The sequence below is a fragment of the Microcaecilia unicolor genome, chromosome 6 (assembly GCF_901765095.1).
Source record: "Microcaecilia unicolor chromosome 6, aMicUni1.1, whole genome shotgun sequence".
NCBI lineage: Eukaryota > Metazoa > Chordata > Amphibia > Gymnophiona > Siphonopidae > Microcaecilia > Microcaecilia unicolor.
In genome coordinates this window covers 131913904-131939545 of record NC_044036.1, presented here as the reverse complement: position 1 = coordinate 131939545, position 25642 = coordinate 131913904, and the positions used below count along the sequence as shown (strand labels likewise).

Sequence of the window (25642 nt, the reverse complement as noted above, 5' to 3'; positions counted from 1 at the left end):
TTATTACACTGCGTCCTGGAGCTAGAATATTGTACTTCCAGTCTTTTGTTTTCAGAACTGTTGTGTTTGCTGTTTTGTTCGCTGTTTACCTCTTTAAAGACCTCTGAATTGTTCTTTGGATGATTTCTGTCTCTGCATTGCAGGTGGTGGATGATCTGCTGCGATGTGGAATTTGCTTTGATTACTTCAATATTGCAATGATCATACCTCAGTGTTCACATAACTGTGAGTATTGTTGTAAGATTTGTTTTGCAACAAAACTTGAGCTGCTTCTGGGAAATCTGTTCCTTTTTCTTGGGCACATGTCTCAGTTCTTCATTTCTATATCTTCCATGTCTTGATCCACAAAAAAAGCAAAGATGTAAAAGAAAGTGTGTCTTTGAATTGCCACAGACTGGGTATAACTTGCATGGTAACTTCTCTTTGGCCTTTGTTTAAGATTAGTTGGTCATATTTTTTGGAAACCCCTCCTAAAAAGTTGAATGCATAAATTCCATGGAGGTAATATTCTTTTGGCCACAGTCAGTGTTTTTTTTAATGCTGTCAGCTGAATTGTGCCTGAATTTTCAGTGCTGGCACCTATCTGGACAGTCGGTGGCCTGCTGGGAGTTACCGGTGTACTGCTGATACTCAGTGTCAATACCTGAATAGTTACCCAGTTAACTTAAGACAGTCCTTTTGTTTCCTTAGTTAACGGCATAGTTATTCTAGTGCCGCTGCTGGGTGTTGTCAGTGTCTGGATAAGTGTCCTTACTCCATTCCTCAGTCCACCCTGACCTTTACCGGATAGTGACGCCAAAGCATGGGAAAAACACATAGGATCTCTGAGGAAGAGATAGTGATGTAGATGGGAGGATTGGAAAGGCTATATGGTCTTTTTCTATAAAATCTGAGGATCACCCAGTCAGCAGGATATGATTGGGTAGGAGCCCCCCCCCCCCCCCCGGAGTCGTTGCCGCCCCTCCACCCGGCCCGAGCAGCACTGTAAACTTACATCAGCACGCAGCAGCAGGCACATCAGCAAAGCTGCCGTCGGGGCGGGCTTCCTTCTTTGCCTGTGTCCCACCCTCGTGTGATGTAACGTCGGTGAGGGCGGGACAAAGGCAGAGAAAGAAGCCCGACGGCAGCTTAGCTGATGTGCCTGCTGCTGCGTGCTGATGTAAGTTTACAGTGCTGCTCGGGCCAGGGGGAGGGGGAGCGGTTCCGACATCTGCAGCATGCCAGTAGAGACTTCCCTCTCTGTTCCGCGACCCGCCCCCGTATTGAAGCGGGGGCGGGGCAGAGAGGGAAGTCTCTACTGCGCATTTGCGAGTGAGTACGGTCACTCGCCGTTTATATGTTTGATAGGGATATTGTAGGCACGATGCACGTTAGACGCTAACGCGCCTATAACGTGGTTTAGTAAACAGGGCCCTTTATAAATTATGCGGGTATCTCCCGACTTTGTCCGAACATCGCCTCCAGCAGCCCTTGTGCTCAGATTGCGTGAAAATATCCTTGTTCTTATTGCTATGTTTGTTTGCTTCCACATGTTGAAGCCCATAATTTTATGAGAAGCCAATTCTTTACATGTAAAACATACTTTACACGCTTGAAATGCTTAATGAATTTATGAGTTTAGCCGAGATTGGGTGGCAGAGCCGGTGGTTTGGAAGGCGGGGCTAGTGCTGGACAGACTTCTACGGTCTGTGCCCTGAAAAAGACAGATACAAATCAAGGTAAGGTATACACAGAAAGTAGCACATATGAGTTTATCTTGTTGGGCAGACTGGATGGACCGTGCAGGTCCTTTTCTGCCGTCATCTACTACGTTACTGTGTTACCTCCTTTGGTGTAGCATAGATCACTGAAGAGGAGAGTTGAGGAATACGTTTTTACATAATAACATGGTAAATGACGGCAGATAAAGACCTGTACGGTCCATCCAGTCTGCCCAACAAGATAAACTCATTTTACATGGTATGTGATACTTTATACCCGATTTTGATTTGTCCTTGCCATTCTCAGGACACAGACCGTAGAAGTCTGCCCAGCACTGTTCTTGTACTAAGTTCTGAAGCTAACGTCGAAGCCCCTTAAATTTACACTCCAGCCCTTCCTTATCCAGTTACGATTAGGGCACAGACCATAGAAGTCTGCCCAGCACTGTTCTTGTACTAAAAGTTCTGAAGATGATGTAATCCTAAAGTGTTACAAGATTCCGGAATCCCAATTAGTAGCAAAATTCCATGTAGAACCCCAAAGAGTAACAGTAAATGACGACAGATAAAGACCTGAACGGTCCATCCAGTCTGCCCAACAAGATAAACTCATTTTACATGGTATGTGATACTTTATACCCGAGTTTGATTTGTCCTTGCCATTCTCAGGGCACAGACCGTAGAAGTCTGCCCAGCACTGTCTTTGTACTAAGTTCTGAAGCTAATGTTGAAGCCCCTTAAAATTTACACTCCAGCCCATCCCTATCTATTCAGTCACAATCAGGGCATAGACCGTAGAAGTCTGCCCAGCACCCATTTTGTTTCCCAGTTACCAGCATCGCCACCCAATCTCGGCGGAACCATTCCTTCTAAACAGGATTCCTTTGTGTTTATCCCATGTTTATCTGTTTTTAATAACAGAGGCTGTGGTCTTAGTCAGTGGTATGGCTCTCTTATTTCAGAACTATCTTGAGTGAAAGCATTTTCAATCTATTATGTGTGTGTTTTCTACTGCCTAGGTATGTGCATTGCACTGGATAGGCAGTTTATAAATGTTGTAAATAAGTACACTATGACTCTGTAGAGACCCCTTCCTGACTGTAAGCTGATTTAGGCCAATCTATACGATGTGATGCAGCTGTAAAACTAATCATCTCTAAGACATCAGCCCAAAAATAGAAAACATAAGGAAGGATGTTCGTCCCCAGTGTTTTAACAGTTCCAGTTTAAAAGTAAATGCTGTTTTCTTATGTTTGCAATGTGATGGGCTTCTACTGAGTGTCCAGCAGTATAGAGGCAGCATTTCCAGGCTTCCTGTAGAGAAAGTTGACATGAAGTAGTTTGTTAGTTCCTTCTGGATAGCTCAGCAGCTTTGCCAGCAAGCCCTCATGCTGATGGGAATGCTGCAGTATCAGCATATTACACATAGTGCCTATCAGAGGGCAGTTGGGTTGTTGCTGTATTTTGGCAGTGTTCATAAGGATAAGTAGCTTTTTTTTCTGATTAAAATCTATCCAGGCTAGTCAGAAGCCATTTAATAATTTTGCACTTGAGACCTGAGTATGGTGCTCATCAGCTTGGTGACTCATAATGGCCATTTATACATTTATTCTGCAGGGTTAGCAGAACAGCTCATCCCTGTCGATGCTGAGATAATGTTTAAGGTGAAGGGAACATCTGTGCCATCTCTTCAGTGGGAGAAGTAGATCAACCCTGGTCACTTCCTTTTTTGATGACACAAGTCCAGACTTGCATTGTGTGGTGTGAAGCAGGAGCAAAAATCTACACAATTTATTTTAACTTAGCCAACATTTATTTTGATTGTCTTAAGAACATAAGCACCACCATACTGGGAAAAGACCAATGGTCCATCAAGCCCAGCATCCTGTCTCCAACAGCGGCCAATCCAGGCTTCAAGAACCTGGCAAAATCCCACCCCCCCCCCCCCCAAAAAAAAAAATTAATTTTTAATAATGTTCAATGGACTTTTCCCTCAGGAATTTGTCCAAACCCCCTTTAAACTCCGTAAGGCCAGCTGCTGTCATTACATTTTCTGACAATGAGTTCCAGAGTCCAACTACACGCTGAGTAAAGAAAAACTTTCTCCTGTTTGTTTTAAATCTACCATATTCTAGCTTCATCTTGTGTCCCCTGGTTTTATTGTTGTTTGAAAGTGTAAATAAACGCTTCACATCTGTCCGCTCTATTCCACTCATTATCTTGTAGACTTCTGTCATATCACCCCTCAGCCGCCTTTTCTCCAAGCTGAAGAGCCCTAACCGTCTCAGCCTTTCCTCATAGGGAAGTCGTTCCATTCCCTTTATCATTTTCGTCGCCCTTCTCTGCACCTTCTCTAATTCCTTTATATCTTTTTTGCGATGCGGCGACCAGAATTGGACACAATATTTGAGGTGCGGTTGCACCATGGAGCGATACAATGGCATTATAACATCCTTGTGTTTGTTTTCCATCCCTTGGGCAATGAGTGGTTGAGAGGTTACAGAAGGTGTTGACATTTGTTTCTGATTACTCTTCCCAGTGTCTTAGTTACCAATAACTGTTGCCCCATAGTTGTCATGATGTTTTCCCTGGGACTATTATCAGCATCTATGTGACCTCCACTCTCTATTATCACCTGGACTAACTGGATAGACTCTGTTGAGCACACTGAGGGGACTGTGGCTTTGTGAATCAGAATAAACCGTAAGTGGCAAACTGTGGTCCAGCAGACCCTTTCATCTGGCCTATTTTTGACACTAGAAAATTTTAATGCTGTCTTGAGGCTGTCCATACCAATGTCATCAATCCAGGCCCAGGGTTTTGTAGGCCTTTGTTGTTGACAGGAGCTACATTGTTTGTTCTTTCTTCTTCCTGATCTGACCATAGGAGTGAGAAGAGCAGTGACAACAAGTAGGGCTGTGTCCTTATCTTTTCTGTCTGGGCCCGTCTGCTGTTTTGAATGTGCATCTCTAAGGTTTTCCATGTGGTTCAAAACTGCAGCAGGCGAGGCTGACTGACATAAGAGAGATGGCTTCAAAGAAGTACAAGCCGGGAAATGGTTGCTGGTTTGTGGCTGTCTCTTAGTCCTTGTTGCATATCAAAGGCCTTGCTGAAATCCAAGTGTATTATGTCTACTGCTCTCCCTAATCCAACTGTCTGGTCACTTAGGCCCAGATGCACTAAACGTTTTTCATCGTTAAATGAGCCCTTAAGGAAGAATTTCCTATCCTTTCCATGCACTAAAGCCTATTTTTCGACGGCAGTAGCAGCTAACGAAACTGGAATGCAAATGAGAAACTACCATTGAAATGTAGACAATTCGGAATGCACTAACCATACCGACAATAGCAACGATTCACTTACCACCAGAAATTTAACGTCAGCTCAGACCTGTCGTTAAAGCCTGAGCTGTCATCTCCCCACTGCCCCCTGCACGATGAAAAACCAAATTGCTGGCATGTTTTAAAAGAAAAGTGGCTCCCTGCTTCCCTGTGCCTAAAATAAAAAAGGAAACTAAATTAAAAAAGGATCGGGAGGGGGCAAAGGCGCTCATCAGCAGCGTCCTGTATGGACGGCCTGGCCTTGCCTTGCTTGCCCCCCCCCCCCCCCCCCGAAGTAGATAGCTGACGTCAGAGGAGGGCGGACACAGGAAGAAAAAGGAGACATCGGAGGAGACAGAAGAGCTAAAGAATAGCTGATCCATCCTGTGCAGCGCCTTCAAACATAGGTGAGAGGCGCTGCACCGGCCATTATGGTGGAGGGGGGGTCCGGTGGGCGGGGGGAGCGGCGGGGACGAAATCGGGGGCGGGGCACGGAGGTGGAGGAGTGCAGGAGGCGGAGCATTGCCGACTAAAGAAGAGAGACACAGGAAGGGAGGGGGAGCCCAGCAACTGCAAAGGTTTCATTTTTAAAAGCTTTTATTTCACAAACGGAGCAGCGGGGACCTCGGGGGGGGGGGGGGGGGCAAGGCAAGGCCGTCCATACAGGACGCTGCTGATGAGCACCTTTGCCCCCTCCCGATCCTTTAATGTTTGTGGAGACATGCAGGGGAAAGTGGGGAGCCACGTGTTTGTGTTTTCTTTTTTTTCTTACGTTTCTGGCATGCGCAGAGCAGCCAGCATAACGCTTGGCTGCTTTGCGCATGCTTTACGAGCCGATTACCGACGGGGATTAGTGCATCGTTCTTTCCAATACCGCACCAAACTTTTTGGGGCTGTGTTTTTGGAGCATGCTTCGTTATTTGAGATTCGGTAAAGGTTTTTACGTTTCTGATTTTTTTACGTTTGCTTGATGCATCTACCCCTTAGTCCAAGTAATTGGTTAGATTTGTCTGAGAAGACCCACCTCTGGTAAAAACAACAAACAAACCAACCCTCAGAAAACATGTGGCATTGGATTCCAGAAATGCAGCATCATTCTGTTTTAGCAGTAATTCTATTAATTTACTTAACGCTGGGGTCAGACTAATCACCCTGTAATTCTCAGCCTCCATCTTCTACGTTAGTGAAGAGAATTCACATCTACCGATTTCCAGTCCTGAAAACTGCTGCCAGGACTTCTGGAAGTTCAAAGTCTATCTCGCTTCCATTCCTGTTTGTTTTCTGCTGTCCAGCTCCCGGCCCGTCATCTGTGAACACAGAACATTTATTAGGCAATTCTGCTTTACCCTTATCAGCTTTGTATTCCTCCCCTTCACCCTTGAGTCTCACAATACCACATGTCTACATCTTCCTGTTGCTGTCACTAGCACAGGTTAAGTCTACTGCTCCAGTTTTACTGTATTTATTTTTGTTCCATGAGGGTCCTGTTACCAGAACCTCTGCACAATCTTCCTGCTTCTAGATGACACCACAGCAAGGACATCCCAGTCTGCTTCTGGCAAGTTGAAATCGCCTAGGAAAAGCACAGCTCCTTTCATAGCAACTTTCTGAACATCTTCAATTAAATCTCTATTTCATCCCATTCCCTCTTTCCAGTTTAACTTGCCCTGCTGCCTACTTACCTTGAACGCCCTGCATCTCAGTTGCTTCAACAGTGTTGTCTTTTTTTTATTATTAAATATATAGCAGCACTCATCTTTCCTTTGATTTTACTTCATCCTTCCTGAATAGGTTATAGACTGGTATAACTATATTTGTAGCATTATAGGATCCGATAGCAGATAAGGCCCACAGGGCTCATCTAGTCTGCCCTGTGTCTGTATGTCTAACATCAAGGGCATGATTTACAGACAAAGCAGCATCAATGTCTCGGGATAAATCATTTGGTGTCTTGAATAGCTTTCATAGCAAGATTTACTGCTGCTCCATGGGAGAACTTTAAAATTGGATTTGAAGACTTAAAATGTTATTAAGGTTCTCAAAAGACTAGCTTTATTTGATTAGATCGTGCTAGGTTTATATAATTTATGGTAAACTGTGTGTGTGGATAAACCTTTTGATAGCTTGAAGTAAAGCATCAGAGGAAAAAACGACTCAATAACGTTTTCAGTTAGATAGAGGAGATATTGACAGGTAGCTGGATGCTTAGAGGTGACAAGTGGCGCTGGCTGTGTAGCTATGCCTGTAGCGTACAGACAGTAAAACTTCTAGTTTTTCTTTTTACTACTCGCTCTGTGACCTTGAGAAACTTTTACACTGCTGTTCAAATTTAGGTTGCAAGGCCGATTTATAGGGTACACTAATAACAGTGTTGATCTGTTTAGACATAATAAAACATTTCTGACACAGATCAGTAAATGCATGACAAGTATTTTATCTTTTTAATGGCCTGGCTGCTTCCACCTCCTCTTGAAATGCAGCTCTGTTGTAATTTGCTTGAGCGGTGCTGTGATCTTTTCATTTACACATACCCTGGGTTTTTCTCAAGTCTCTTTCTTTATCTACAACTCGGCAGTTAGAGCAAGAGCCTGTGGTAGGGGGTTTACAAAATGGGATGTGTGCACCCTGTATCTCATCTAGGTATTGGCTAGGCCACTGATCAACTGATCTGAGCTTCTTGGTGTATCTGTAATTACTTATACCAAAAGGAGATTGTATAATTTCTCTAAAGTAAAGCAGATCCGTCTGGACAGAGTTCTTGGGCACAGGGAGCAGCTCACATGTCACATATAAACTCATATCTACAAATCACACTTCACTTAAACCCTTTGTTCAGTATTTCAAATAGAACACAAAAAGTAGCTTGATCAACATGACACTTCCAAGCGGGTGGTAAATAATGGTTCTTTATTAATGGATGAGACTCGACACAGCACCATGTTTCGACAAACAAAGCCTGCCTCAAGAGTCTGTTTGTTGTAAAAAATGATTGCTGACATAGCGTTTTTCTGCTCGGCAAACAGTGTGCTTTATATTTCATTAAGCTTTATTGGTTATTTCAGCTTAGTGCTTGTCACACTTACCAGTCTTCTTAAGGACTTGATTCGGTGCCTCTGCCTATGCAGATCCACTCATTGTTTTACAACATACAGAGTGCTGAGGCAGACGTTGTTCGCTGAAACATGTTGCCGTGTTGAGTCTCATCCATTAATAAAGAACCATTATTTATCATCCGTCTCCCTGGTGTTTTGGAAGTGTCGTGTTGATCAAGCTACTTTTTGTGCTCTACTTTTCCTTTCGTAGTGTATCCAGTTTCTCCACTTTTGTGGTTTTTCTCTTTCAGTATTTGAAATAGGCAAAAAACTCTATAGTTAGGTTTTAAAAATTTATAGCTGTATATTCTGTTTTCAACAATCATTGGCTAAAAAACCTTCCATAATTTAATAAATTAGATTGTGCAAATCTCTTATCGCTATTTTCCAAAAACATATAATATTACTAGTTAGCTTAAAAAATGCGTAAGGTCTCCCCAACATTGACCACCATTTTGCAGTGCCCAACTGCTGCTTCAGGGGATTTCAGACCTTCCTTGAATTGTGCTGCTTCGCTCATCCCAGCCTTCTTGCCCTTGTCCAGTCCTCTGAGACATTCCTGACTCTAGAGAAACACTGAAAAGGTCAGTCAGTGGAGCTGCTAGAACTTCCATAAGTTCCTTCAGCACCCTCGGATACATACCATCTGGCTCAATCAGTTTGTCCACCTTCAGTTTAGCCAGCTCTTCACGAACATAATCAACATCTGGTATGTTAAAATCACCTAGTAGTAGTAGTCCTTCCTCTAATTGCACTACCATCAGCACGGCTTAACCCAACATGGACCAGTACTTGCTCTGCCTATCCAGCGATGTCACATTTTGCTGGGACCAGTGCCAGAGGAATTCTGCTGCAAGGACTTGAAGTTTCCTGCCTGTTCCATCCGTGCCTTGTATCTACCTGTGTGAAGGACTGTGGCTGCCTTCCTCTAATTACTTACTATCAGCACGGCTGAACTCAACACAGACTAGTACTTGCTCCGCCCACCTAGTGATGTCACTGGTGATGCCAGAGGCGTGTTTTGCCAGGACCAGCACCAGAGGTGTCTCGTGCCAGAGAGACAATTGCCTTCTCATTGCGCCAACAAGGGAGCACTTGTTTGTGCAAACTTCATGAAGACTTTGGAGGACCTGATGAGATGATATGAGGTATTTGATTAAATTGTGAAAGGAGTTTGGTGTCTTTTTGGTTTAGTACTTATTTGATTTATTATGGCAGCTTTCTTTGTTCCTGTTTGGATAGGTTCTGGGAGGTGTGGAGAGTTGCTCCCACCTCATCCAGTGGGTAGAAGGGTGAGCGTGTTAAGAGGTTTGTTTAAATTCTTTTTTTGTTACTCGACATGTGCAGACAATCCCCAGTTTGCTGTTTAAAATGGAAGATCAGTAAGGAACAAAATATCAATTATTTTCGATTTTAAAAGAGATGGAGATTTTGATAATGTCTGTATAACCAAATCTTGGCTTTTAATAGAAGATAATACGATTATGAATAATCTATGTCCTCCAGAATACACTGCCATATCACAATTTCACCAAAAAAGAGGAGGTTGGGGGGGGGGGGGTGAGTGCTAATTATTTTTAAGTCATCATGGTTGTTTAAAAAACTAGATATGATGTTCGTATCTGAGCTTGATGCTTTGATTTTATCTTCACCAAAATTGAATAGTCATTTGTTTTATTGGCTTCCTGGGGTATTAAGAGATTTTTCACCTATTACAGATGTACTTTTAGATTTAAGATTGGACCCAATGAGAGCGGTTTTATTAGGAGATTTTAATTTACATATTGGCGAGGTATCTGTTAATAGTCATGTTGCAGATTTTTTTGTGTGTTGTGTATTCTTTAGGCTGGCAACAAATGGTTGATCAGGCAATCCATTCTGAGGGACATATTTTAGATTTGTTTTTATTAATAATAAGTTAGCTTATTCTGTATTTAATTTGCAGAGTATTCAGCAGTTCCTTGGCCTGACCATTTTTTAATTAAATTTAGTTTGAAGGTTGATGTCAGAATTTAAGGACAATTGCCCTAGAAAAATGAATAGGAGACCTTTTGAACTGTTTGATGTCGAATCCAGACTGGGAATTAAGCTTATAATAGGACTGAATTTTTGATTGCATGTGATGAAATTGAAATATGGGATGAGTCTATACAGAATGTTTTAGATGAACTTGCCCCAAAGCAAGAGGTGTCCCTTAAGCAAGCCCATATGGCACCATGGTTTTATGAAGTTAAGGAATACAAATATTTATTGCAAGTGAGTGAGAGAGAATGGAGAAAGTATCCAACAAAACCTAATCTCGAAAATTATAATTTAAGAATGCAACAATATAAGACACTTGTGATGGGACTAAAAAAAGAGTTTTTTTAAAATAAAATAATTGAAGATTCTCCCTCACAATCAAAAGCATTATTCGCAACAGTTAGGAGATTGACTTAATTGGATTCTGCTGGGATGAATTTGCCCGAGGTTATTTCATTTGTCAAACAATCCCCGAGGGAGAGATTTCATGTCAGAAATTTGTGGATGGGTTTCTTAGCAAATTTGCATCGATGATTGAACAAAATCTAATACTTCAATTACCTTCCAAATTTGAATGTCTATTAGAGCAGGGCGAAGGTTGGTCTTCATTTGTTGAGATTAGTACTGAACAAGTTAAAACTACCTTTACTAGGATATAAAGCTCTTTTTGTTGTTTAAATGGCCGTCGTTCTACTCTTATTAAAGCAACGAAATCTGTAGCCCCTAAAAGCTATTCAGTGTTTAGTGAATAAGGGCCAGATGCACTAAACTTTACGAGCCATTAACGAGCAAGTAGTAAACCCTGGCATGCACTAAATACTTTTTTCCGATGACGGTAGCAGCTAACGCAAACGGAATGCAGATGAGCAAATTGTGTAGAAACCCTATTGAAATGAGATGCACTAAGCTTTTCCGCTTGCCCTAACACTGGAAAACGCTGGGAAATCTAACGAGAGGTCTGTACCTCTCGTTGGGGCTGCACGGGCTTGGAAAACTTATAAAATGTAAAAAAAAAAAAAATCAGGAGGGGGCAAAAACGACCAAGTGCTCGTCAGGAGCGCCCTTTATGGACGTTCTTCACTGTAGTGTATTATAAAAAAAAATCACAGGCTCCGATGCTGCAGGCATCCGCTGCACCTACCATGGTATGCCGTTCCCTCCTCCCCCTGCATTGAAATCAGAGCTTTCCACAGCCCCCCTGTGGCCCCGCCGCTGCCGCCCCCCCTGAGGTCATCGCCTCCGCTCCCCCCTCCCCCCGCCCCCCTCCGTCTGCCACCGGGCCCTCACAGCACCTCTCACCTCAGGGGGGGTGGTGGGGCGGGGCCAGGGGGGAGGATGGCAGTGAAGCTGTCATTTCAAGGAAGGAAGGGAGGGGGGCCGGGGCTGCGTATAGTTCTGATTTCAATGCAGGGGGGAGCAGCAGAGGCGACCTCGGGCGGGGGGGGGGGGGGGGGGGGCAAGGCCGTCCATAAAGGACGTGTTTTTTTTTTTTGACGTCCTTGGCATGCACAGAGCAGCAGGCATAACGCTTTGCTGCTCTGCGCATGCTCTACCGGCCGATTATCCGACAGTTTTATGAGGGATTAGAGAATGCAAGTGAGCTGCAACGAGCAGCTCATTTGCATTCCCTTTCCTTACTACTACTACTACTACTACTACCTAACATTTATAAAGCGCTACCAGGGTTACACAGCGCTGTACAATTTAACACAGAGGACAGTCCCTGCTTGAAGGAGCTTACAATCTAAAGGACAGAAAAGTGCAGTCAATCAAATTGGGGCAGTCTAGATTTCCTGAATAGATGAATAATGGTTAGGTGCCGAAAGCAACATTGAAGAGGTGGGCTTTGAGCAAGAATTTGAAGATGGGCAGGGAGGGGGCTTGGCGTATGGGCTCAGGGAGTTTATTCCAAGCATAGGGTGAGGCGAGGCAGAAAGGGCGGAGCCTGGAGTAGGCGTTGGTGGAGAAGGGTACTGAGAGAAGGTATTTGTCTTGTGAGCGGAGGTTACAGGTAGGAGCGTAAGGGGAGATGAGGGTAGAGAGGTAATGAGGGGCTGCAGATTGAGTGCATGGCCGTTCCCTACCGATTCGCTATGGAATTCGGTAGGGAAAGGCTCTAACGACGACTTTAGTGCATCTTGGCCTAAATCATTACAAGAGGGTTTGATGCCCATGTCATTGAAGAAAGCAGTAGATAGACATCTTCCAAAGAATACTTTTGATTCCACAGTTGTATCAAATTACAGACTGATTTCTTCCTAGCCATTTGTAGGGAAGGCAATTGAAAAAGTTGCTCATGAAATCAAGGACTGCTTTGTGGAGGAGCTGGTTCAGGAAACCAACAAGAGGGGGAAAAATTCTAGATCTAGTCTTTAGTGGAGTGCATGATCTGGTGCAGGAAGTAACGGTGCTGGGGCCACTTGATAACTGATCCTAACATGATCAGATTTGATATTACTACTACTACTACTATTTAACATTTCTAAAGCGCTACCAGGGTTGCGCAGCGCTGTACAATTAACAAAGAAGGACAGTCCCTGCTCATAGGAGCTTACAATCTAAAGGACAAAAAGTGCAGTCAATCAAGATTGATGCAGTCTAGATTTCCTGGATAGAGGTACAATGGTTAGGTGCTGAAAGCAACATTGAAGAGATGGGCTTTGAGCAAGGATTTGAAGATGGGTAGGGAGGGGGCTTGGCGTATGGGCTCAGGGAGTTTATTCCAAGCATAGGGTGAGGCGAGGCAGAAAGGGCGGAGTCTGGAGTTGGCGGTGGTGGAGAAGGGTACTGAGAGGAGGGATTTGTCTTGTGAGTGGAGGTTATGGGTAGGAGCATAAGGGGAGGTGAGGGTAGAGAGGTAGTGAGGGGCTGCAGATTGAGTGCATTTGTAGGTTAGTAGGAGAAGCTTGAACTGTATGCTGTACCTGATCGGAAGCTAATGAAGTGACTTGAGGAGAGGGGTGATATGAGCATATCGGTCTAGGTGGAACATAAGACGCGCAGCAGAGTTCTGAACGGATTGAAGGGGGGATAGATGGTTAAGTGGGAGGCCAGTGAGGAGTAGGTTGCAGTAGTCAAGGCGAGAGGTAATGAGAGAGTGGATGAGAGTTCGGGTGGTGTGCTCAGAGAGGAAAGGGCAAATTTGCTGATGTTATAGAGAAAGAAGCGACAGGTCTTGGCTATCTGCTGGATATGGGCAGAGAAGGAGAGGGTGGAGTCGAAGATGACTCCGAGGTTGCAGGCAGATGAGACGGGGAGGATGAGAGTTATCGACTGAAATAGAGAGTGGAGGGAGAGGAGAAGTGGGTTTGGGTGGAAAGACAATGAGCTCGGTCTTGGCCATGTTCAGTTTCAGGTGGCGGTTGGACATCCAGGCAGCAATGTCAGATAAGCAGGCCGATACTTTGGCCTGGGTTTCTGCAGTGATATCTGGTGTGGAGAGATAAAGCTGGGTGTCGTCAGCATAAAGATGATATTGGAAACCATGAGATGAGATCAACGAGCCCAGGGAAGAGGTGTAGATTGAAAAAAGAAGGGGTCCAAGGACAGATCCCTGAGGAACTCCAACAGAGAGCGGGGTGGGGGTGGAGGAAGATCCATGAGAATGTACTCTGAAGGTACGGTGGGAGAGATAAGAGTAGAACCAGGAGAGGACAGAGCCCTGGAACCCAAATGAGGATAGTGTAGCAAGAAGTAAATTATGATTGACAGTGTCAAAAGCGGCAGATAGGTCGAGGAGGATGAGGATGGGGTAGTGACCTTTGGATTTGGCAAGGAACAGGTCATTACAGACTTTAGTGAGTGCCGTTTCTGTCGAGTGTAGAGGGCGAAAACCGGATTGAAGTGGATCGAGGATGGCATGAGAGGAGAGAAAATCAAGGCAGCGGCTGTGAACGGCGCGTTCAAGTATCTTGGAGAGGAAGGTTAGGAGGGAGATGGACGGTAGTTGGAAGGGCAGGTAGGGTCTAGTGATGGTTTTTTTTTGAGGAGTGGTGTGACTACAGCATGCTCTGGAGTAAGTACACACAGGAAATCCAATATTTTAGTATTTAACTTTCAAAAAGGAAACTACGATAAAATGAGGAGACTAGTTAAAAAAACAGTTGAGCAGCTGCAAAGGTCAAAAATTTACATCAGGGGTGGATGCTATTTAAAAATACCATCCTGGAAGCCCAGACCACATATATTCCATCTATTAAAAAAGGAGGAAGGAAGGACAAATAGCCAGCATGGTTAAAAAGTGTGGTGAAGGAAGCTATTGGAGCTAAAAGAAAATCTTTCAGAAAATGAAAAAAGGATTCGACTGAAAATAATAGGAAACAGCATAAGGAATGGCAAGTCCCATGCAAAACATTGATAAGGAAGGCAAAGAGAGACTTTGAAAAGAAGATTGCGTTGGAGGCAAAAACACAAAATATAAGTATATTAGAAGCAAGAAGCTGGTAAAAGACTTGTCCTGCTGACCAAGGGAATAAAGGGGCACTCAGGGAAGACAAAGCCATAGCGGAGAGATTAATTGAATTCTTTGCTTCAGTTTTCATCCAGGAAGAGGTACCAGTGGCCAGAAATGGTATTCTGTGTTTCAAGTGCTCATGATTGTTCTTCCTTTCTATATATGGCTTGTGAAGTGCCACAGGGGTCCACTTTGTCTGCTACTTTATTTAACAATTTTCTTCAAACTCTTTGTGCTCCATTAAGAGGGCTTAATGTTGCTGCTGTTTAGGTTTCTGCCAGATAATTGTGGTCTGGATTGGCCACTGTTGGAAACAGGATACTGGGTTAGATGGACCAATGGTCTGACCCAGTATGGCTATTCTTATGTTCTTATTTTGAATATTGAATCTTATATATTGATGATATTGAATTCTTTTTTAAAACTAAAGACTTACTCTTTGAAACCTTGAATTTTCTCAGTCTGATCTTAAGTACTGTCAATCAATGGATGAGAGCAAATAAACTAAAGTTGAATATGGCAAAGTTGTTATCTGGTTATTCTGTTACAGATTTTCCCACATCTTTTAATACTGATAACGTTTGAGATTACTTAGGGGTGTTTATTACCTGTCCTCAGCTATGGAACCTTTGGTTGTAGGTTGTAATGTTTAGTTTATATATTTTATATGTTGTTTTATATGTTGTTTTGTATTTGATGTTTTATTTGATTATTGATGTCAGATTGTGATATGTTTTTGTTAGTTTTTTAAATTATGTATTCTGTAGACTTTTTGAGAACGGAATATGACTTTTTTTAAAATAAACAATAATTTGCAATTCCCTCTTTCCAGATTGATCCACTGTGCCTCTTCTTTACCCTTTAGGTCCTGCAATTGTGTGGCTTTAATATTATATTTAACATATAATGCCACTCCCCCTCCCTTTCTTCCTCTCCTGTCTTTCCTGAAGAAATTGTATCCCAGTCATGGTTTTCTGTGGACCATGTCTGTGATCATCACTAAATCCAAATCAGCCTCTTCCATCACAGCCTTAAGATCTAAAATCTTATTTCCCATACTTCGGCCATTATTATATACTGCTTTTCAGATGTTGCCCCTTTTCCTTCATTTGTGTAGAGGTATTTAATTCTTCACTTACCTGAGGTCTTGTACTTACCTGGGCTTTGATCAATAGGAATGTCCGAGGGGATTATATGAAGAGTTACGTTCACCTTTGACATTCCTATTGAAATGATTAAAGAGCTCAATGCAAGAAACCCAGCAGAGTAGTAAAGGAGAAAACCACGAGAAATTTCCTATCATGCAAGATGGCCACAGCCTCAATAGAAACAAATTGTAAGCGTATCTTGACAAGTTGCGTATGCATTCTGTGAGCACAAACATGAAGGAAGCTCTCTCTAGCACAGTACAAGCACTTCAGTGAGCGTTAGGAGAAATTTGAGAGCCTGAGATCGTACTCCAGGTACCCTGGCTTAGGAGTGAGGTTCATTATTATCATGGTATGCATGACACTAACCCATCTGGAGACATTGCCGCGGAGATTTCCTGCAGTCTCCAACAGGAGCAGTCTGCTGGAACACTCTCTTCTAGCAGCAAAAAAATCTAGATTAAAAAATAATTAAGCTATGTTTTGTTTATTTCTCTCTTTGAATCTCATTACCTATATGAAAAAGGGGTTGATTTTAGCAAACATTTCTTACTTGTGAGCAGTAATAACAAATGTCAAGGCTTCAGCCCTGTTTACTGTTTATACACCTTTCATATATATTCTTAGTTCATGCCTTTTTCAGTTGTAGCTCAGGGAAAGTAACATTCAGATACAGTAAGTATTTCCCTGACCCTGGAAGGTTTACAATTTAAGGGCCTCGTTTACCAAACTGTGCTTGCGATTCTCGATGCATCAATGTTGACAAAGCATTTTGAATGGGTTTCGTCGGCATTGCCGCATAGGAATCACTAGTGTGGTTTGGTAAACGAGGCTCTAAGTTTGTTCCCAGGGCAATGCAAGGTTAAATGATTTGTAGGTCACAAGGAGCCGCAGTGGGATTTGAACAGGATTCCTTAGTTCTCAGTCTGATGCCTTAATCGTTAGGCTACTCTTTCACTCCTTTTATAAAATGTGGAGTTTATCTCACATTTATTTACCTCGTAGCCATTTTTTAAAAAGATTATTATTAGCATTTGTATAGCGCTACCAGACGCACGCAGCGCTGAACACCTGATACAAGGAGACAGTCTCTGCTCAAAACAGCTTACAATCTAAATAATACAGAGTAGACAGACAAGACAGTTATGGGTGAGGGAAGTAATGGGTGAGAAGGGAGGAAGGGACAAGGGGAGGGCAATTGTGGCTAGGAGCTAAAAGCAGCAGTGAAAAGGTGGGTTTTCAGCATAGATTTGAAAACAGGTAGAGATGGAGCTAGACGTATAGGTCCAGGAAGTCTATTCCAGGCATAAGGTGCCGCGAGAGAAAAGGAGCGAAGCCTGGAGTTAGCAGTGGAGGAGAAGGAGGACGACAAGAGAGACTTGTCCAGTGAGCGGAGTTCACGGGGAGGAATGTAGGGAGAGATGAAAGTGGAGAGGTAATGCGGGGCTGCAGAGTGGATGTACGAGAAGTTTAAACTGAATGCGGAAGCGGACAGGGAGCCAGTGAAGTGAGGAGCGGGCTAGTGTGGGTATAACGATTCTGGCGGAAAACAAGTCGTGCCGCAGAAATTTGGACAGATTGGAGAGGAGAGAGATGGCTGAGCGGAAGACCAGTGAGAAGTAAATTGCAATAGTCCAAGCGAGAGGCGACGAGGGTGTGGATAAGGGTTCTGGCAGCGTATTCAGAAAGGAAGGGGCAAATTTTGCTAATATTGTAGATAAAGAAGCAACAGGTTTTGGCGATCCGTTGAATATGGGCAGAGAAGGAGAGAGAGGAATCAAAGATGACTCTAAGGTTACGAGCCAAGGAGACAGGGAGGATGTGAGAGCCATTAACAGAGATAGAGAAAGGGGGAAGAGGGGAGGTGGGTTTAGGGGGAAAAATGAGAAGTTCTGTTTTGGTCATGTTGAGATTTAGATGGCGTTGAGACATCCAAGCAGCAATGTCAGACAAGCAGGCTGAGATTTTGTCCTGGATCGAGGTTGAGATTTCAGGGGTGGAGATGTAGATCTGAGAGTCATCAGCGTAAAGATGGTACTGGAAGCCATGGGATGAAATCAGGGTACCAAGGGAAGAGGTATAGATGGAGAAGAGGAGGGGTCCAAGGGCAGAACCCTGAGGCACACCAACAGAAAGCAGGATGGAAGTTGAAGAGGATCCACCAGAGTGAACACTGAAAGAACGAAGCGAGAGGTAAGAGGAGAACCAGGAAAGAACAGGGCCCTGGAATCCAAGCGAGGACAGCGTATCCAGAAGTATAGTGTGGTCAACAGTGTTGAAGGCAGCAGATAGGTCAAGAAGGATAAGGATAGAATAGAGACCTCTGGATTTAGCCAGTAGTAGGTCATTAGAGACTTTGGTAAGTGCAGTTTCAGTAGAGTGAAGAGGGCGAAAACCAGATTGGAGTGGGTCAAGAATAGGTTGCGAAGAAAGAAAGTCAAGACAACGGTGGTGAACGACACGTTCCAGTAATTTGGAGAGGAAAGGGAGAAGGGAGATGGGGCGATAGTTGGAGGGACAGGTAGGGTCATGTGAGGGTTTTTTAAGGAGTGGAGTGACCACAGCATGTTTGAAGGCCGTAGGAACAGTTGCAGTGGAGAGTGAAAGATTAAGGATGTGACAGATGACTGGGATGATAGTAGGAGAGATAGTGTTAAGTAGATAATTAGAGATTGGATCAGAGGAACAGGTAGTACATTTAGAGGAGGAAAGAAGAAGGGTAGTTTCCTCAATAGACACTTCAGAGGAGGAGGAAAAAGAAGGAGAGGAAGGAGAGTAGGGGGTGAGGACTAAGGGAGAGAGAGGTGGGGAGGGTTTGGATGAAAATTCAAGGTTAATCTTACTGATTTTATCGTGGAAGTGCTCAGCTAGGGTCTGAGGAGAAAGAGATGAGGGAATTGGGGGCGGAGGTACCTTGAGAAGAGAGTTCAGTGTGGCGAAGAGGAGTCAAGGGTTGGAGCCAAGGGAATTTGTCAATTGTGTGAAGTAATCCTGTTTGGCAAGTGAAAGGGCAGACTGGAAGGAGTTAAGCATGAATTTAAAATGAATGAAGTCAGCAAGGGTTCGGGATTTAAGCCAAGATGATTGATTTGTGAATGGAAAGTAGTCGGAGTTGAAGCCTTGAATTGGTGTTAACTGCTCACAAGTGTCAAATGTTTGCTGATTCGTCCCCTTTTGTACACGTTACCGTGTGTCTGGTATAATGCACATATATCTCACTGTGCAATTTCATTAGCAAAAATCAATAGAACATACTAAGAATCTCTGTCATTGATCTTTGCCCTTCAGCTCCATTAGAGACTTGCATGGCTTTAGAAAGGAGTTGAGTATGTACTTTCCAACATCACTGGCTGCCCATGGAGGCAGCTAGGTAAATGGTCCCAGGGAATTCTCTTATTCACAAAGCTCAGTTTTGACATTTTTTATAATTTGTTTATTTTGGTTATGATAGAAGGTTTGGAAAAGGGGGGGGGGGAAGGAGGAGGGGAAGGGATGGGAGGGTTGGAAATGAGGGAGGAAAGGGGGTGAATCATAGATGCCAATAGTTATGGATCTTATGTTGATCTTGAGGGGATGTATTGTATATGTGACATCTGGTTGTAAAATTTAATAAAAATGATTTAAATATAATTTATTTATTTTGGATCCCTTTAACAAAGTGATGGTAGAGCTATCACCGCATTGTCGTTCGCCAATCCAGTGCTACCTCTGGCTCACTGCAGGAGCTGGCTGTAGTGCTACCCCCAGCACACGCCTTTCCCTGCACGACCGGAAAAAAATATGTATATTTTTTTTACCACCGAGGGATTACCTGGTGGGTAAATGGGCAGTTCTGCAGCTTGGTAAAAGGGTCACTTAGTATTTAGCACATCCCTTTCCAGTAGCAGTTGAAGGCAACTTGCATTCAGGTATAGTAGGTATTGATTACAGTAAATAACTTTGTTTTGAAAAATTGAAAAAGATCATTTGCTTCCTTGTTTCCTACTACAATCGTGTTCTGCAGAGAGACTGCATTCAGTAGGTTTGGAAGAAGAAAGTTTTATGTACCCATGTTAGTTCTGCAGGTGGCAGTGCAGTGTGCCTTTGAAGTCAGGGTAGATGTTCTTCAGTTCAGGCATGGTCTGTGCACCTTGATGGTGTGTGTTTCACCACTGGCAGCGTTCCAGGCATGAGTAATGCCTGCAGTACTAAATCTGTCACCTTCCTTTGGAGAAAGTGCTTGATGGTTGAGAGAATGGCAATAAAGAACACTTCATTTGCTTGATTATGAATCAGATTAAGTGATTTCTGTTTCCGCTCTCCACTCAGCAGGGATTGGTATCTCAGGGCACTGCCGCTTTTTGGAACAGGTTACTTTGGAAACATTGAAGTTGAGCTTTGATCTGAGAGCTGGATGGGTTTTGAAATGGGAGGATGAGATAAACTTGATTTAAGGTAGTTTTGTTCAATTGATTTACTGCTAACAGGTAAAATGTGTACATTGACTGGGAGCAGTCAGAAACCTGGGCAAGAATTCATCTGTGTGTGAATAGCAGCTTGGAATGTGATTGGACTTTGGGCAAGTAGAAGTGGTGGACTGTCTGAAAACGGAGCGCTGCACCGCAGCAGCACGTACGACAAATGCATAACATCTGTGTCCAATTACTAGTGTAACAGAACCCAGAAAATGGCGAGAGCCTCACCCTCTTAATCTTGGGACTGTTAATGGCAACGGTGGACAAGTATTTAATTGCACCTGTCCAACACAAATGTCTCCTCCCCCCTCCCCCACCTACCTTTAGCACTGTACACGCAGGGGGAAGAGCACTGGTGATTCCCCTGATCAGAGTAGCTCGGCTAAATTAGAATGTGGTTGGTTGATGGTTTCTTTATTTTATTTTATTTTTTCAAATTTTTATTTATAAATTCTGAGATACATATCAACAGTGAACATTTTTGCATTATTTTTTATCTTTACCTATTAGAAAACACTCTAAATCTGAAACTGGGAATTTCAAACCGTCTTAACTCAAATTCTACATACCAAAAAACAGGTTGAAATTAAGGTTTTGTAGGCGTCTCACTTTGTAATTCTAAAATTACACAACCGGAATCCTTTCTAATAAATCAACAGGGAACCTCAAACCTCCTAATAGGGAACAAACTGCAAAAAATTGCATCGTCCACTATTTTATCAAGGAGTAGGCTACTATCACTGGTTCCAGTGAGGAGAAAAAAGAGAAAAAAAAACCAAACGCAAAAACTCATGAATACATGAGAAAAACGGATGGTATAAAAACTCTCCTTCTCCTCACTAATTATAGAAATAAACAAGGTGAAACACCTCCCCTCAAAACCACAAAAAACGGAAATAAACCCGGTATATCTAACATAACCCCAAACACACACTTCAACTAACAGCCTATCCCCATAAGGTTAAAAACTAACAAAACTACCCGCCCAGTATTTCAAGGTGAAAAAATCCAGTCGATATCTTTCAAAAATCAACATAACTTATCTTCTTGTATGTAACTCCAGGCTCAGTTAGTTAGGTAAATCCAGGCTGATAGTAGTACAGTTGGGGAAATCACCACACAGTCCACAAATCATTAATGCATGCACTTACAAAATGGCGCATTAATGATTCGTGGACTGTTTGGTGATTTTGAGAGGTCCGTGTAAGGATCCATTCGAGTGCCCTTCCTGAAGCAGCTTGGATATCGGCGAAAAAAGGCGCACTTGTTGAAGGGAGATAATAGATGGTGTCAACGTTTCAGACTAAACAGTGTGGCGATTTCCCCAACTATACTACTATCAGCCTGGATTTACCTAACTAACTGAGTTTTTCTCATGTATTCATGAGTTTTTGCGTTTGGTTTTTTTCTCTTTTTTCTCCTCACTGGAACCAGTGATAGTAGCCTACTCCTTGATAAAATAGTGGACGATGCAATTTTTTGCAGTTTGTTCCCTATTAGGAGGTTTGAGGTTCCCTGTTGATTTATTAGAAAGGATTCCGGTTGTGTAATCTTAGAATTACAAGGTGAGACACCTAGAAAACCTTAATTTCAACCTTTTTTTGTTATCTTTACCTATAACATAGTTCGCCGTATTCCCCATAACAATTGCTTCCTCTCCGCCTCTTCCCCCTCCCCCTTTCCCCCGCCCATCCATCCCTCCCCTCTGTTGTATGGTATGGTTATCCCGACTATAGCTCTTCACCTATCATGTGAAAACAAAGACAGAAAAGGTTTTTTAGTGTCCTTATTCATATTGATGGTAGCACCAGCTGGGGGGCATCAAGCTCCACCCCCTTCTGTCCCCTCCACTCTTTATATTTGTCTCATATTTGAAAAAAGTGCGTTATTTGTCCATGTTTAATCACAGTCCGTTTTGACATCTGATAGAAATAATCCATTTTGTGTGTCACCTTCATCACTGGGGGAGCAAATTGTGTTTTCCATGCTGATGCCAATGTTATTTTGCTCGCCACCAGAAAAGTGGATGTTAGTCGGTGCATTGTTGATGACATTCCTTGCGGTTGAAAATGTAACAGGCAGTGGTCAATTGTCCTCGGATATGTTCTCCCTAATATTTGCTCAAGTATTGTAAGCAGTTCTTCCCAGAACGTTTTTATATTTGGACAAGACCACCAAATATGCTGCATATCTCCCACCATCGAACAGCCTCTCCAACATTGATTTGAGGCCCTTACAAACATTTTAGCTATACGGTTTGGAGTATAATACCAGCGATACAGAATCTTGTATCCACTTTCTATCCTGGCAGTACTTACCGAGACCCTTAATAAGGCGCCTATCGCTCGCTTCCATTTCTGCATGTCATGTTTCACCCCTATATCTTTCTCCCATTTCTGTATGAACTTCAGTTTTGGGGTTTTAAGTGTCAATAGTGCTGCATAGAGTTGCGAGACACATCCCCTGACGCTCCCACCTCCCATTGCCCATTCTATCTCTGTCTCCTGGATTTGTAATTGGTTTCTTTATTTTAAAAGATTTCTTGTCTAGGAAGGCTACAGATTGCATACATAATAAAATGAATGGCCGTTCAGCTAGAATAGCTGGTGTTATTTGAACTGCCTAAGTAGGTATGATACTAGGAACCTGAACTTAACTTAAAAAGACCAATGTTTGCCAGTGATCTCTTAATGTCTGCTTTAAGGGTTTGGAAATATCAGGTTTTAAGATGTATTATCTTTTTAACAGGCAACGTGGTTTATTTATTTATTTATTGTATTTGTACCCCACATTTTCCCACCTTTTTGCAGGCTCAATGTGGCTTAAAGCGAGAATAATGCCCCTAGACCAACGAGCCACAGGTTGGATGATGTGCTGTATTTTTATCTTATGATTGTATGATTGGACTAACTTGATATATTTTTTGGTTAGGTTTCAAAGGTCAGAACTACCTTCCTCAGGCCAGGATAGTATGAGCAAAAAATGACACACAAAATCATTCCAGTGACAGTCTCAAGGAGAAAGGTTTGGGGGGAGGGAGGAGGGTAAGAAACAGGGTGAGGTATATGGGTGATCAGAAGGTGACAAATCAGTATAATTTTATGGTTTTATATTTAAATCTGTTTATTAATTTACAAAGTAAACATGGAAGAAAACATTTTGCAGTACATAAAAATCTGCAGCAAACTCTTCAATGCAAAGCAAAACAATACAGTGCAAAGGCAAAGGGCCCTCTCTCTGATGGCCCCATTCCTATACCTCCGGCATCTAGGAAGGCCCACTAAATGAGCATTTCCTGCTGCTGATCTTTACTGCTGCGCTCAAGCGACCGATGTAATAGCTTGATGCAATGCATAAGAAAGCTGTCATATAAAAGTAGGTGCCTGTTAGCAACCTTGGTACATCGGACTATAATGCTGAGATTTCGATCAGATCTAGTTTACATCGCTTTCCAGAGCAGAGGGAACATTGTCTATCCCCCAACCTGGGCCTTGGAACTGCATTCCTAGGTTTATATACTTTGAACTTAATGTACCCCAATTCTCCCCTCCCTCCCCCCCCACCCCCCACCCTCACCACCCATTCCCAGGTAGGCTCATCTGTAACGGGAGTAACCGCAATAGACTCCAACAGATCCTGTGGTAGCTAGCTGGAGTTAACGAGCAGACTTCTCCCACGTGGGCTTAACATCTGTAAGTAAGGAGACCAAATTTGAAGGAAGCGCTGTCTACGTTTAACTGAGGTTTTGGACTCTCGAGCTTCCCAAGAGGCCAGGAGGTGGACCTGGTTCCTCCAGTGCCAATAGGCGGGTGCCTCCGGGGAAGTCCAATAATGCATAATGCATTTACGAGCCACCAAACACAGCTTCCTACCTAGAAGAATCGCCGGCGCTCTATTGGGGGCAAAAGCCCTGGGCTGGTCTATCAAAAATTGCCTCTCAGTACCCTGGACTTTAACACCTAATCGTATCAAAAAACCCCGGACACGTTGCCAGAATGTCCGTATCTTAGGACATTTCCAAAGGGCATGGTAAAACGTGCCTGGTCCCTCAGCGCATTTAGAACAGATATCACTCTCTGACCTCTGCATGTGGGCCAGCTGTACTTTGGTCATGTATCCCCGTAATATAACTCTATACCCACATTCTCTCAATCTTTCGTCCGTAACTAATTGTCTAATCCCTTTCAATGAGGCCACTATATCCCAAGATGCCAATGAAGTCTCAAGGTCTGTTCCCATTTGATTTTAATTTTCTCATACTGTTGCATCGGCCTCTTAAGGGTCAGGGCCCCATATAAATCAGATATCGCATGTCTTTCCGTCGCTAGTTCCCTAAAGAACTCCTGTATCTTGTCTCCTAAGCGACCTCTCAAAGCTTCCTGAGGCATTGCCTGCACATAGTGCTGAATTTGTAAATAAGCAAAATGATTTCCCCAATCAGACCCTATCTTCTCTTTTAAGACAGCAAATGGCAATAAATCCCCCCTCTCCAATAGTAGATGTTCCAGATTTTTAATACCTCGCTGCCCCCAGCTTTTAAATATTGGGTTGTCTATCCCCGCTTCAAATGCTGCATTCCCCACAATCGGGATTTGATCTGAAATATTTGGATGTCCCCCTAATTGTCCAGCCCACCACTGCCATGTTAAGCGGAGAGGATGAAGCAATACACTTTTCCTCAAATGTGGGGGTATTTCAGTACGGGGTAAGTGGAATAGTGCAATCATGTCATGTGGTGCCAGGCAAGCTTGTTCGAAGTGTGTAGGCGTATAGTATTGTGTTAAGTCAAGCCAATCTCTCACGTGTCGTAACAGGCAGGCTTGGTTATATAGAAACAGGTCTGGAAACCCTATACCCCCTTGTTTCCATCCCCCCACCAGCAAGCCCTGCTGTAGCTTTGCTTTTTTGCCGGCCCAACAGAACTGACTGCACAAACGATTTACACATTTCAGATCTGTCTTCGTTAGGCGTATGGGCAAGGTTTGTAAGGCATATAGCCAGCGCGGAAAAATCACCATCTGTATCAAGTGAATCCTACCCATCAAGGACAGTGGTAAACCCCTCCAAGAGTCCAGTTTTTCCTTAGTGTAATCTAAGAGGGCATTAATGTTTAATCGATGTAATTCTATTGTTTGAATTTTATGGTTTTATAATATGCGAGGAAACTAGATCATTAAGCCCATTCTTGTTGTGTCTGACTTATTTATTTATTTATTTATTTTTGGCGCATTTTTACCCCACATTTTCCCATATAAGCCAGCACAATGTGGCTTACACAAATTCAAGAGGATACAATACAATCAGAGAAGGCACAGATTCGGAGTGTGACAGGAGGGGAAGAAACATGTGATGGCACAGGTTAAACATTGAATTAGCCAGTGGAATAAGCCTTGTCGAATAAGAATGTTTTTAAGGACTTCTTGAACAGTTGATGGTCGACAAGCTCTTTGTCT

The 25642-nt window shown here is 43.1% G+C and overlaps 1 protein-coding gene across 5 annotated transcripts in view; it reads left to right on the top strand.

Moving 5' to 3' along the window:
- Positions 1-25642, top strand: part of RAD18 (RAD18 E3 ubiquitin protein ligase) — a 185732-nt gene that overhangs the window by 1354 nt on the left and 158736 nt on the right. For all 5 annotated transcript variants that reach the window (XM_030207274.1, XM_030207273.1, XM_030207275.1 and 2 more), the window contains exon 2: positions 144-225. In XM_030207274.1, the coding sequence (XP_030063134.1) occupies positions 144-225 (82 nt within the window). The remainder of the gene's footprint in view (positions 1-143; positions 226-25642) is intronic.